Genomic DNA, 14,469 nt, shown 5'->3' with positions numbered 1-14,469 from the left:
ACAGCCCAAGTCTTCAACAAGACAGTTTTGAAACACTCAATTCTTAGCAGCAGCTCCATTTTGGGCACTATTCCATAGTCTTCTGGCTTTGTATATACAGTCAGTTATGATAAATGTATACAGAAACTGTCAATAGGAATAGCCTGCCAACCCAAACTACTATATGGCACAGAAGCCCTTCAAATATCAGGCCTTCATGCTTTTTTTGCCACTGTGAAATGGATATATAGTGGCCAAAAATAGTTTACCCATTTCTCCCATTAGGAAGGATAACGAGTCTTTTCCAGGCCATTCTGGGAAAATGCATTTCTTAAGCCAAGTAACATTAGACCTAACCTAGAGTCTTCATATGAACTTCACATTAATTACCAGAATGGGCCATGTGTGGGTTTATTTTCTTTTTCTCTCATGCTACTGCAATTTCAAAAAATTTAAATGTGTTCTCCAACTACTACAAGATAAAACAGCACAAAGGGCTCTTAAATAAGGTAAAATAATTCTACTCTTCCTAGGAGAGTTTTGGGGCTCATAAAAAGTGCCAGAGAGTTTGATCTGGATACTTTGTCTTTTTTCTTAACCACAGATAACTGAGCCAAATTAAATCCAAAAGGCCGACCCTAAGTTTCAATTCCAACTTTGGCATATGCCAAATGGTTTTCAGGTTCTCTGTGCATTCTTTCGGGCAAGCATCCCACTGCGGTAATCATGTCCCCCACCATAGTTTCAGACAGTAGAAGCCTGATGTGACCATCCATATCTGTAAGGGAATGCCCCAAAGCACCAAACTTTGACCGCTATTAGCATCAGTAAAAGTCAAGAGCAACATCATAGTCTCCCTCAATTATTATTATATTAATAACAACATTCACACTGACAGCCCACAGTACATCTCCAGGAGACCAAATCAACTTACTGATCTCGATTTTTCTTTTTCAATCTCAATAAACAAAATTATGAGTTGTACTTTAACTGAAAAACTTGAACACATCAAAGATGTAAGACAGAACTGTCCAGAAAACAATGCTAAGAAGGAAACCTACTCTATCACTCAGTAAAGCAAGGTATCCACAGCCCCTCCCATATGCTCCTTGGTCCTTAAGAGCAAGTCATTCATCCTTTTAAGGCAGGAGAAATATCACGCTGTCTTATCTGACATGGGAAGGTAATTTGCATCGGAAATTAACTTAAATAAAAGCATCTTCCTCTGCTCCATTTACTTAATCATTATAGAATAAAGTTCAGAGTATGTGAACCTTATTTTCACTCACTTCCAGGATATGGAAGTAAAAGTGAGACTTGAGTAGAGAAAAAGCCAGTACTTTGGGTTTTCCAGTACATGGCCAGCAATGGCAATGACCATTGCCCCCTAAACTGCCTTTTAGCAAATAAACAGGTTTAACTGTTCTACAGGCTACAGAACAAGTCAGGTCACAAAACAAAAGTGGGTAAAGGGGATTATTAAGCTTTACAAACAACATCTAAAAGATGAATGTTATTAGACTAATATTATTCTCAAGGTGGTGATCTTTGGAGATAAATTAATCTGTGTGTTCTTGCCCTCCCTCCCTCCCACCCAACATTTTCATAATAATAATAATAAAAAAGATCACATATGAGCAAGATCCAGAAGCATAAATATTGTGAAGAAAAAGGTGGGAGTTTTAGAAGCTAATTGGAAAGCGCACACACACACACACACACACACACACACATACACTCCTCACTATTCCCGGTAGTTATATTCTATTAAGTCACCACAAACACTGAAATAGTGAACTAAATCACTGCTCCTAGGGGAAAGACAGAGTTAGGTTCTTTCAATGGTCACAACATTTTCATCACCCAATCAATACATAACCTTGTTTTACGTGTTTCTGTTGAAAGATACATAATTTGGTATATATTACTGGCTTGTTACTCTTGAGCTCACGACCAACAGCACTATAACTCACGGCTGAATAAAGCTTATTTAACACACATAGTTTCTCCCTGAGACAAATCAGCCTTCTTGTACTTAAGAACTACTACACAACAACACTTCAGCACTACTCTTGGGTAAACAGTGAAACTGTCAACAAAAAGCACAAAAATCTGGCATGAAAGAGACCTCAAAAACAGACTTGTTTACAGTATGAGAGATGAAACAAGAAGGCAGAATGTCATCTTATTCAACCTCAGCTGGGAACATGTGTCAGACCACTCAAATGTTTTTCCATTCTGTACATGTCTGTGACGACTGTGAAAGCACCGAAGTATTGATTTGTGGCTACAAATATATTTCAGCGAGTAGGCAAATTCACAAATATACGACCCATGAACAATAAAGACTGACATACATATATATACATGCATATATGTGAAGGATAGTCAATCACTTTGAAATTACTTTTGTAACACTAGGTGTTTCCATACACATGCACCATCAGCCTTGGCCTTCCAATCCCATACGGACGCACCAACCCAATGGCCAACACTGAGGGATAATGTCTAACAAGTAACTGTTGATGGAATTGTTCTTTTCTCTGATATCTGAATTAGATCAATCAACATCAACATTTTAGTTCTCATGTTAAAAGGGGTGTTTTTTTCCTTCTATTTTTAGGGTTTAATATTGTTTCTGATATACCTGTATAGGCTTCAAAAGGTCTTTACAAAGAAATACTCTTTGTTGATCTCCTAGAAAGCGAATAGAAGTTATGGATCCCAAACCGGCTTTGTCCAACAGAGATTTGTACACCTGAAACAAAACAAAAGAAAATGTTTTGGCATCATAACTATTGTCAGCAGAATTCTGAAAATGAAGAATGGCAATTTTCCACACACACAGGAAGAGATGAAGCCATTAAGTTTTTTATTTACTGCAAGTATCTCAATAATAACTATTCATGCAACCACAAGATCACACAATTTTTATCCAATCAATCATTTAAACCAGATATGCATTTGGGAGTCATTAACATGTAGGTCTGGGCCAACAGATGCATGGCTTCCCCAAAATTCATGCAAAAAAAAAAAAAAAAAATGTGTATGTACGTTTTCTTGGAGAAATAAGGCCATATTTTTAGCAAATTCTTAATTAATAGTTGCAGGGAAGAGGGGAATACAAAGAGCAAAATACAACTTTAACCAAAATCCTACATCTCTCAGAAACCTCTAGAAGCTCTTCTCACCCGTGGGCAAAATCTTAACTTTGCTAGCACAGCACACCAGGCCTTTTACGATCCAGTCAGCCTTTCAATCATCCTCCCAGCCTTTCCAACAAACCAAATCTGCCCTTCCTCCTCCAAGCCCCAGCTCGTCTCATAAAGCCTCAACTGTCCTCTCCCGACACAGTGCTGGCTCTTCTCCTCTAACTGCACCAGACTTAATGATGTGGAAATGGCACAATCACACCCTGACGGTCAGTATCTTTACAGTCCAAGACTATCATGAGTTAGAGGGAAACTTAGAGATCCTCAGAGCAAGACTGGACACCCCACCCGGGCCAGGCAACAGCGACGATTCAGTTCCAGCCTATTGTGATAAAGAACTGCCATAATGCTCCAGGGTTGCTGTATTTTCCAGTTTCTTCCAAGAGAAATTGGAAATGGAGATGTTTAAGTATATTCTCTACATTCTTAAAAGTAGACAACTAATTCAAATTTTCTTAAGACACTGCGAGAGTCAAACTATTAGGTTGGTGCAAAAGTAATTGAGGTTTAAAGGTTAAAAATTGTAAAAACCGCAATTACTTTTTTACCAACCTAATAAACAGATCTGTACATCTGGATTCTGACCTCTGATCTAAACTAGACATTCCCCACATTACCTCTCATGCCCAGTGTTTAACTGAAGAAAGTGAGGCCCGAGAAAGTCAAGGGCCCAGAGTCACAGAGTTCCTAGCAGCACTGACCGGAGTTCCAGGGTTCTCTTCTGACTCATCTACATTGTCATATATCTGTATTATTATCTGCCACAGGGACAAAGATAGGCGTTACATACATACTTTTCTTGTTTCACTCATAATGGATGAAACCCTTTTCTCATGAGTTCAATAAGCCCGAGTTTTACTCACTATCGCAGGCCACTGTACAATCCGTTCAGAAATTTCAGGACATTTTCGTTCAGCCAAAGCCAAATTATGCTCCACTAAAAATGCTCTCCTTAGATGGCCATAGACTTCGATCCATCTTCTCTTCCTCCAAGATTCCCCATCAAACTCCACACACACCTAGACAAATAGAATAGGAAAAAGCAGATTCAATGAACAAAGATAAACATGAAAAATGCCCGAGTTGAACTATACCCTTATTAGTCTACTCAGATATTTTATCTAAATGTACTGTCCCCCTCTTCTGCTCTCTTACTTCCTTCATAGGCCACAATAAACTACCCAGACATGGGATCAAGCTTTGGCTCCCAAACCATTTTGGGAAGCAGAAGTCAAGGTCTTTGAAGGCCAGTCTCTGCCCCCAAAGTAACCTCTAAGAAGTCACAGGCACAGAACCCCCATGTAGAAGGTTTTTACATATGTTAATTAGACATCAGAGCTTTGAGAACTGAAAGAATTTTAAAAGAAGTACTTATTGCAGGGCATTGTAATTCTATGTTGATACTGTGTGGGCTTAAGATGACCCCCCATCACCACAATCCACCACTTGCTTTTGAATTCCTCTGGTATCAGTAGGATTTAGAACAAAGCCTAATAGAAGGCACATCCTCAATACCCTTCGAATTGAATAAACTGGGAAATTTACTCCCACTACTTTGCTAAATAGGTAAACAAGTAATGGATAAACTCGGGGGTCCCGAGTTTTCCAGAACTACATCTAGCTTCTTATATGCAAGTTAAACTACCTTTGAAATATCATTTTCTAAGTAACAAAGTTTTCTGCTTCTGACCTGCAAAATACCTTTTAACCCTAAAGTTAAAACCCATACAATTTGCATAAATCTTTTAAGACGTAAAAAGAATTCAGTCCAAAAGTGGGTCTCTGACCCAAAAGTAGGAATCATTCACAAAACCTTAAAGGTCCTATAAATGCACCAAAGCACCTTACCCTTCCTTCACTCATTATGAACATGCGACCCCTTAATTTATTCTAAATCTTTAAAAAAATTTTTGTATTTTAACTGATATAAACTTCCTCAATATTTGTTGCAATAATCACAATTTCTACTTGATTTAAAATTTTTCCTCTTACTAAAGAGGCCTTTTTATTTTTGGTTTCAAAGAATTAAGTTAATAAATCTATGAACACTGTTCACAGTTTCACAGACAATCATATTTCCCTTTTCACCCTTTAACTAAAAAAAAACCAAAGTTTCGTTAACTTCCATTCATCTGTCAGAACCCAATTCAAGAATCCTTTCCTCAAAGAAGTCTTCCCCTACCAAAGAGCATTTTTCTCTCCCAAGAGAGGTCCCTTTGCTAACTGTACACAAACCCTGTACTTTTCCTTCCTAGCACTTATCCACATTCTGAATTATTTATTTGTGGTTACCTGATTGACATGTTATAAATTCTAATAGGTCAAAGTCTGTCTGCTTTTACTTACCACTATATTTCACTGGTATCCAGTCCCCAGTCAGTACTCAAATATTTGTTAAATTAATAAATTTCTCTCTGACTGGGCTCTTACCCTGTTTCTCTCATCCATTTAGAAGGGAGGAAGTTCCCAACTGATACACCACTAGCCCCAGTCCCAAACCTTCTCCAGTTTTAGGGCTACCATTGAAATTTAGGACCCACCATACCCTTCTCCGTCAACAACAAAATGTGCACCTCTAACTTCCCGAAAAACTTCCCCCAAGAAGCTGCAATCTGCTTGGTATAGCAGGCTTTTAACTTTGCAGTTACTAGAGAATAAGTAAAAATAAGTGACTACCTACTATGTGAGAAAGCTCCGTGTACTGTCTCCTTGGTTCTATGTATTCCATCTGTCACTATAACCAACCAAATGATGAACACAGAGGTGTTCAGAGACTGTTCATCTTTCTTTGTCTGTTTCCCTAGCCACATAACTTAGATCCTCCGATATCTCCCCTGCTGCCCCAAGTCACATCAACCTCAAACCCAAGGTAGCTTTGGATGACAGTTTTCCCATCAAAGTGGTGGAAGGGAAACAAGCATATACCAACTTTAGAGTCAGAGAGACCTGGGTGTGAAGCTAAGTAATGCTGAAGTTTTCTTAGAATGATTTTAGATGCATAAAATAAAATACATACTGTGTTTGCCCGAAAATAAGACCTAGCTGGACCATCAGCTCTAATGCGTCTTAATTTTTACTTCAAAAGACGCATTAGAGCTGATGGTCCAGCTAGGTCTTATTTTCGGGGAAACACGGTAGGATTACAAAGGAAACCAATTAACCTGTACCGCAGGTTAAGAAGCCTTGCTTAAATCTAAGCTCTCTGAATCTTGTTTTGCTAGCTTCAAAATGAAAGTACTAATGCCTATCTCTCATAGAATTGTTTAAAGATAATGTATATAAAGTATCTGGCAAAGAAACTAGGTAGTTTTAATACCTCCGTAGTAATTCAAATCTTAGTTTATCAGGGTATCATTCCTTCAGTTAGGAGTGGGGTTAAGAGGGCCTTCAATATGATTATCTAACATCTATTCAGGGGGGAAAAAAGTGAAAGACTAAGATCTTAAAGGGTTTCATAAAACCAAAGCAACATCACAATTCTTATCAAATCACTATCTATAAAGCTTATAATCAACCCTAAACCAAAATTTAGACAGGGTGTCTCTTTATATCTCAATATTTGAGTGATTTGAAAATTAAGTTAGCCCCTTTCGAAAATAATTTAGTTTATGACTTTGGAGTATTAGATTGCACTGGTCAAAAAGTCACATTGCTTTGAAAAAGACAACTTAAAAAAATATATATATGTCTTTTATTTGTGCCTGAGGTTTGAGGTTCTATATATAAGGATACCCCCTCCCCCAAAGGAAAAGCCTCTTCTGCAGAAACTTCTATAAAATGGCATACCAATAAGAATTAGAATCCAGGTGGAACTAAAATGACTTGACCAAGCTCCTGCAAGTTGACAGATGTAATTAGTTCTCATTCCAAGCTGTGTTCTCCCCCCATCTCCCTTGGTCCACAAAGATGTTGTTTACGCTATCGGACTCCAAAGGCCAAAAAAAGAGGCCTATTAATTATGATTCACTACCTATAATTTCCAAATTTGCTATTCCAGATAAAGAGAATGCCACTGCTCCATCGTTAGATTTCTCTAAACTGCTTTTCCCATGTTGAGATAATAATTTCAGGACTCATTTATTCATTCAAATGTTTTAGCAAACAATACATGTCAAGCAGTGTTCTAGGTTGGGATATAGGGGCCAGCAAAATAGTGTTCTAACCTCACTCTACCTGAATATTAAAACCTAGTGTTTAAGGTCTGAGACAATCTTGGGCAAGCTATTTAACTTGTTTAAGCCTCAATTTCTAACACTAAAAAATGTGGTTTACCACTTAGGATATTTGTGACAATTAAATAAAGCAGTATTTGCCACATAATAAGCATTTGATCTCATTATGTCTTCACCCTAACTTCTCTGTAATCAACTACTAGATACATTGTATCTGAGTAAGTGATTTTGTTACAAAGTCTCTCTCAAGGTAAAACAGTGTTAACAAGCCTTGGCCTCAATCATATCATCAACTAACAAAGCAAATCATCAGTCTAGACTCTCTAGACAGTCCTATACTTCTACTAATACTAAAAGGTTGCATACCACTTGATTTCTACTCATTCATATTCACCTCAAGCCCCAGTCTCACCCCATCCCCAAAAACTCAATACCCCTAAACCCAGGTGTAAGGATGGTCTTACTTAGTTCCTGCCTACATCTCCCCAAGCACAATTTGGTTCTATTGTTTTAAAATTCTGTTTTTGCTAATACAACATGCCTCTAAACTCAAGACAATTACTTTATCTGCTACTCAACTAAGGAATATAGCAATAAGTCATGATTAAAAAAAAGAAATCGCATAGATTTGCACTTTACATGAGGCTGAGTTGTGAGGTCTGCAAGTAAAGCAAAAATCCAAAAAAAATGAAAATTGTTCTTCAACAAACAAAACTCATAGACACAGACAATACTTTAATGGTTACCAGAGGGTAAGGGGGGAATGGGGTGGTAGAAGAGGGCAAAGGGGTCAAATATATGGTGATGGAAGAACTGACTGGTGGTGAACATACAATGCAATACATAGATGATATATTATAGAATTGTACAGTTGAAATCTATATAATTTTACTAACCAATGTAACCCCAATAAATATAATACAATTTTTAAAAAATTGTTCTTGAATTAAAATTCCATGTCAGGCAACTTAGTTCAGTGGAAAAGACATGCACACAGCAAAACCTAGATTCAAATCCTCCCTACATCACTTAGTAGCTCATTATGCAAGTTTAGACAAGACTCCTTTTCCTAAATCTATTTACTCATTCTGAAAAATGAAGATAATGCCACCACCTCAAAGGCTGGGGGGGTGGGGAGATATGGAGATCAAAAAGAATACACATATAGGACCTCCCAGATTGCCTTCCTAACCCAATGGTCCTCAATCACTGTTGAGGAAGAGAACACCTAGTCTTCTCATCATCTGCCAAAGAACTGAAGAGTGTACAGCTTAAATCAAATCTTGTTCCCATTCAAATCAGATAAGAACAAATGTACTAGAGAACATTTTATTTGCCAGGTGAAATAAACCACAACTTTGATTGAAATCTAGTACACAAAGCCCATTTTATGGAGAAAGATTATTAGCCTGAAACAAATAAGTTGGCCATCTCTGCACTACACTGCATTCTTTCTATAACATCAAAACCTGGTTTGCTGGGAGTGAAACGGAGGAAAAACCAAACTTTACAGTGTTATGACAAGAGCCCTTTGTGGCACAGTCCTTGATCGGGGAGCATGATGATTAAGAGGGTGGGCTCAGAAGTCAAAACTTCCTGGGTTAGAACACAGCCTATGCCAATTCCTAGGTGTGTGACCTTTGGCAAGATACTTACTCCCCCCCCTCCAACCCTACGATTTTTATCTGTAAAAAGGAGCAATGTTAGTACTACTCCCAAAGAACTGCTATAAGGATTAAATAAAATCATGGCTGTGAAGTGCTCAGCATGATTGTGGCACATGGTTAAATGCTCAATGGGTTACTCCTTTATTTCAACATGAAGACAAGGCACACTGTGGAAGCTTTAAAAATACATAACCACATATCCTTTCCCCACAACCCTTTGCAGAGTAATACCGGTTTAGGCATGCATGGTCACCTTGAAAGTATTCAAATGAATAGTTTTAGAAATTAACACATATTTAACTGCCAATGCTAAAAGTTGCTTCCCTTATTTGAATATAGTTTTCAAAAAAAGAAAAAAGCAAAGATAATGAATGACCAAGACACTGAAACACATCCATTACTCCGGGAGAAATCTCTTCTGTCCTGACAAGCTTCCTTCAGGTTATCATCACTTCGGAGTCTTTGTTAGGGACCTTTTTCAGTTATTTTTGCACAAAGGAGTCTTTGTTGGTACAATGGCTTCCTCACTGGTGTTCCCAGACAATCTTTTCATACCAACACTTCTATTAGGGAGTACAATAAGAATTCATCTCTTTTTGAAAAGATGTAACTGGAAAAATCCCTGGCCGCACTTGTTCTCATTTCTCTCCCTCTCTCTAAACACCCAAGTGGAATGTTTCCAAGTCATCCCTCCAACACACCACAGAAGGGGCAGCTAGCTCCACCCCATCCCTCCATATATGGTCCTATCCCACACCCACACACAGATTCGTCTTACACAACCAGGAACCCACTCCTGCCCTGATCCACCATATATGGACAAATACCCACCCTAATGTGCATAATACAACCAAGCTCCTCCTCCTACACGCACACATCATTTCTAACAGGACTGAAAGTTCATGAAGTTGGGTGAAGAAATTAAGAGGAACAAACAAAAAAGCCAGCTGAAGCACTTCCAAGCACTAGCCCTCAATTCTTAATGATTCCAAACGTCACTCACTTGCCCAGCTTAATAGTAACAACGATACTCCCCCTCCGGAGAAATAGTCATACAGTCCTAATGGGGCACAGCGCCGGCAACACCGAAACATGTCTGAACAACGCTAAGCCCATTTGCAGACCCAAGCAACTCTACGCCAGACATATCTCGGCTCTACACAACCCTTCCACAAACTTTTAAGGTCTAGTTTTCTGCACCTTGAGGTCAGATGCCAACTTTCTTTCTGATCGTCCTTTTCACAAAAGGGGAGGAGGGTGCTAGCTGTCTTGGGATCAAGGTAAGTACGAAACGTCCGACCGCCGAGGCCCCCGTGCCGGTTTTACCTTCAGATCCTTCTTGGTAACGTCCGTGTGGGAGACGGCTCGAATGGTCCCGGAGAGCCAGGGCCACTCGGCAACGCGCTCCGCGTCCCAGCCGTCGTGGCCGCCGTCGCTGCGGTCGGCTGCGGACAGACTAAGGAATCGTTTCCCCACCAGTACCGGCCAACTTTCTCCGAGCGTAAGCACCATGGTTTCCACGCCTGCAGGAAGGGCTCCTCCCTGCCAAAACACAAAACCAAAATGCAATGGGGGCGGCAGGTGGTGGGGGGCCGGGGAGACGGCGGTGGGAGGCGGGTGCAGAAGGAAGGGTCCTACCCACGCTCGGAGGACAAGACCCCGGGCGGCGGCGGGTGCGAAGGAGGACCCCTCACCCGACCTCTCCAACCGCACCCTCCCCGCGCCCCGATCCCTCCCCCACTGCAAACACGGGCCCAAGCGTCGCGTGACCCTCGCTCTCCCAAGTTTCGCTTTTCCAAAACCGTAAACCTACGTACAGAGAGTGAGGGGAGAATGACTTGCGGCTGAAGTGGATTTTAAAGTGTTCGCCCCTCACCCCTGAAAGGAAAAGGCCCCGATGCAGAGAGCCCGTCCCAGGCGGCCGGGTCCCCCACGGTTCCGCACTTGCCCCGCCCCGACACCCCGCTTCCCGGCCGCCGATCCCCGGCCGCCCCTCGCCGCCGTCTGCGGCGCGGGGGATGCGGGTTCGGCTCCTTCACCTTTCTTCCTCCTCTCCCCGGAGCCGAGGCCGCGACGCTCTTACCCCGCCTCCCTGAGTCACCCGCGGCAGCCGCCGATTCCAGCCGCCCAGCCGACTCAGGCTCTGACTTGGTTCAAGAGCTCTCACAAGACACGCACTGCCTCCCGGGCCCGCCCCCTCGGAGCCGCTTCCGTCGTTCATTGGCTGAGTCCAAGAAGTTGAGTAAGGCTCGTGGGGAAATAGCCCATCGCAATTGGCCGGCCTGCCCAGGGCGGGGCGAGAGAAAAAAACAATTCCTTAGCTGCCTCCTCCCTTTGCCCTCCCCCTTCCGACTCCCGGACGACCCCCATTAGGTTAAACTACACCGAACGTAAGCGAAAGATCCCTCCGCCACAGCCATTCTTTACGTTTATTGCCTCACGGTATGCAAAAAAGTCCAGCGAAATCGGTTCTCAACTTTAGGGCCCAGAGGACAATTGCAGTGGTGCACAGATAAGACTGAATGACGAACCCCTGGGCTGTAAGAGCCTATTAGATTGCTCCTCAAGTGCATAGCCTGTCGACCGAAGAAGGGCTTTCCACTTGGCGGAAGAATCTCACAGGAAAGGGGTGAAGGCGGTGCAGAGTCTGCGGGGGAGGAAAGGGACAAGAACGTGCGGTTTCAGGCGTACTCAACTGGAGGGAGGAGCGACAGTGCTCTGGGGGCTCGTGCGCAGGCGCTTCGCAGACCTGAGGCAGGATCTTGGGCTGCCGGGCGAAATGGCCGCGGGAGGCGCAGGCGCACGTGGTGCTGATCATGGAACGTCTAAAGTCCGCCATTTTGTAGGAAAAATGAAGAAAGGCATGGAGTGACGTTCATTAAATCAAGAGAGGCCACTCAGTACAATGCAGAATGGGATTTTTTTTTTTATATGCAAAGGGAAGATGAGAAGATATTCTGAGACTTACAAAGAAATTAAAAGACTAAATGAAGGCCATAATGATGCAACAGATACGAAAAAGGCTGTGACTTTGAAGGACAAAGGAGATGAGATGATTGTGTGATTTGGACCTGAAGTTTATTATTTGAAGGAAGAAGAAATGGAATGAAGGAATTGAAGACCTCTTACTTTATAAAAACTGATACTTGACATGGCATCATATTTAATCCTTAAAATAATGAGTGAAGAACTTGTGCTCCCAATTATACAAGTGTGCGAACTGGGAATCAGAAAAAGTTTAGAAATGAATTCAAAGGATTATAGATGCAAGTTAACTCCAGGTATTGTTTGTAAACATGTGTTCTAAATAGTTGATACTATTTTTTTTAATTGAGAATAAACCCTGAAGAATTAAATTTGATTTATAATTTGTAGACCATTAAAAATGAGGAAATGGAACAATGAAAACCTATCCGGTTCAACAAAAGTCAAAAATAAAAACAGAAGCAAACACTTGATGGAAGTATGGTAAATAGAAAAAAATTAAATGAGAGGAATAAGTCCAAATATGAGTATTTACAATAAATATAAATGGATTAATTTTACTCATAAATTAAAAAGACACAATGGATTAAAAACAAAATCCAGCTACAAACTGCCTACAAGCAAACTCCAATGACAGCAAAGGAAACTTGAAAATATTGGGGTAAAATATTTTCTAATCAAATTGAAGGAAAGCAATATAAACAAAATTAATAAAGTGATATTAACAATGGAAAGTAAAAGCATCAAAAGAGAAAAGGATCTTATATTAAAAAAAGATAAAGTTCGCAAAGATAATATATACTTTTGAACTATTATGACTCTGAAGACATAGCTTACCTAGCTCAAGCTAAGACTAAACTTAAATCTATATGGAAATTTTGACAATTTGTAGTCAAAGTAGAATATATAAATATATCCCATAAATAGGCACCTCAGATAGATTTTTTAAAATAAGTGAGGGTATGGAGGACTTAGATTACTACTAACTAACTGCTAATTTGAGAAACAGTTGCTAGGGACAAGTTCTACCAAATTTTAAGGAACATGTAATTCCTATGTTATATTCATGGTTCCAGAACTTAGGAAAGATGTAAAGAGATCCAATGCATTTTATAAAGCTTGCAAAACCCTATTATCAAATCTGAACCAGGAGAATACGAGAAAGGACAACTATTGTTAAGTCATTCTTATGAATTATAGATGGAAAATTCTTAAATAAAATATCAGCAAATTAAATCCCACAGTATATTTTAAAAATAACCAACACGATTAATTAGGTTTATCATATGAATACAAGGATATTCAAGATTAGAAAATTACTACAATTCACCACAACAGGTTTAAAGAAAAATCATATGTTCATATTAGTAGAGGCTAAAAAGAACATGCATTCACATTGAACAATGAACTACCTAGAAAACTAGGATTATTAAAAGCACACGTATATTCAATACCTATTCATTATTTAAAAAAATAGTTTTAAGTTTTCTAGAAACCCAGGAATATATGCTATCCACCCTAGAAAAACACCTATGCATATCACTGGGAGATACTAATAAGATTGTTCATTTCAGCATTGTTTGTGGTTGTGAAAAAATGGAAACAATCTAAATGTACTTCAACTGGGGAATAAATAAATGGAATGGAATATAATGGAAAGAAGTAGAGCATTTGAAAAGGAATGAAATATGTATGAGTATCAAGGATAGATTAGCAAAACACGTTTTGAATAAAAATGAAATTTATATTTGGTACTATTTAAAAATGCATGTATAAAAACAACACTATATATGTTCCATGAAATATATGTATTAAAAGTCATAATGATGGTTAGTGGTATTGATGGGTTCACACTAGAACTGGGGGTATTGGTCAATAAGCATTATTTGCAATTCATTTTTATAAGGCAAATGTATTCGTGTTACTATTGGAATTTAAAGATAATTTTAAAATCCTATGAATGGAATTGACTACACTAACATTCAAGAGCATTCATGACAATTAGAACTAACATAAGAATCAAGAGGGCGGTGCAATAAAAGATCAACATACAAAAATCAAAAGAATTCCTATTCCATAACAAACATCAATTAGAACATATAATAGAAAAAAGAAACCATTTATAATAATGAAAACTACAGAATACCTAAGAAAAAGACATAACATGAAATGAACAAAACCTATCTAGAGAAAACTATAAGAATTTTCTGGCATGTAATAAAAAAGATTTTTAAAACTTCCTCTATTTATATGATTTGATACAGTAAAGATTTCATTCCTCCTCAAATTAAACTATAATTTCAATGAATGAATCAAAATAGAAATATATAGTTAAAAGAATACAAAAACAGACCCATGTATTTATGAAAATGAGTTTATGATTAACACACCATTTCAAATAAGTGTAAATAATAAACTATTCAATATATGCTATGAGGTCTATTGGTTACCCAT

The 14,469-nt window shown here is 39.2% G+C and overlaps 1 protein-coding gene across 3 annotated transcripts in view; it reads right to left on the bottom strand.

Moving 5' to 3' along the window:
- The window catches only part of KDM3A (lysine demethylase 3A), a 51,912-nt gene extending 40,646 nt beyond the window's left edge, over positions 1–11,266 (bottom strand). For 2 of the 3 annotated variants that reach the window (XM_019749219.2, XM_074332292.1), the window contains exons 1-4: positions 11,114–11,266; positions 10,357–10,572; positions 4,055–4,210; positions 2,627–2,737 (exon numbers count right to left, since the gene is read on the bottom strand). In XM_019749219.2, coding sequence (XP_019604778.2) covers positions 2,627–2,737; positions 4,055–4,210; positions 10,357–10,572; positions 11,114–11,251 — 621 coding nt within the window. In that variant the 5' untranslated portion in view covers positions 11,252–11,266. Of the gene's footprint in view, positions 1–2,626; positions 2,738–4,054; positions 4,211–10,356; positions 10,573–11,069 lie in introns of all 3 variants that reach the window. The other variant, XM_019749220.2, reaches the window with a different exon arrangement.
- Positions 11,267–14,469: the final 3,203 nt, after the last annotated feature.

Source organism: Rhinolophus sinicus, linkage group LG05 (genome assembly GCF_036562045.2).
Source record: "Rhinolophus sinicus isolate RSC01 linkage group LG05, ASM3656204v1, whole genome shotgun sequence".
NCBI classification, from domain to species: Eukaryota; Metazoa; Chordata; class Mammalia; order Chiroptera; family Rhinolophidae; genus Rhinolophus; species Rhinolophus sinicus.
Note: the sequence above shows the minus strand (reverse complement) of the source record. Positions and strands in the feature narration are given on the sequence as shown.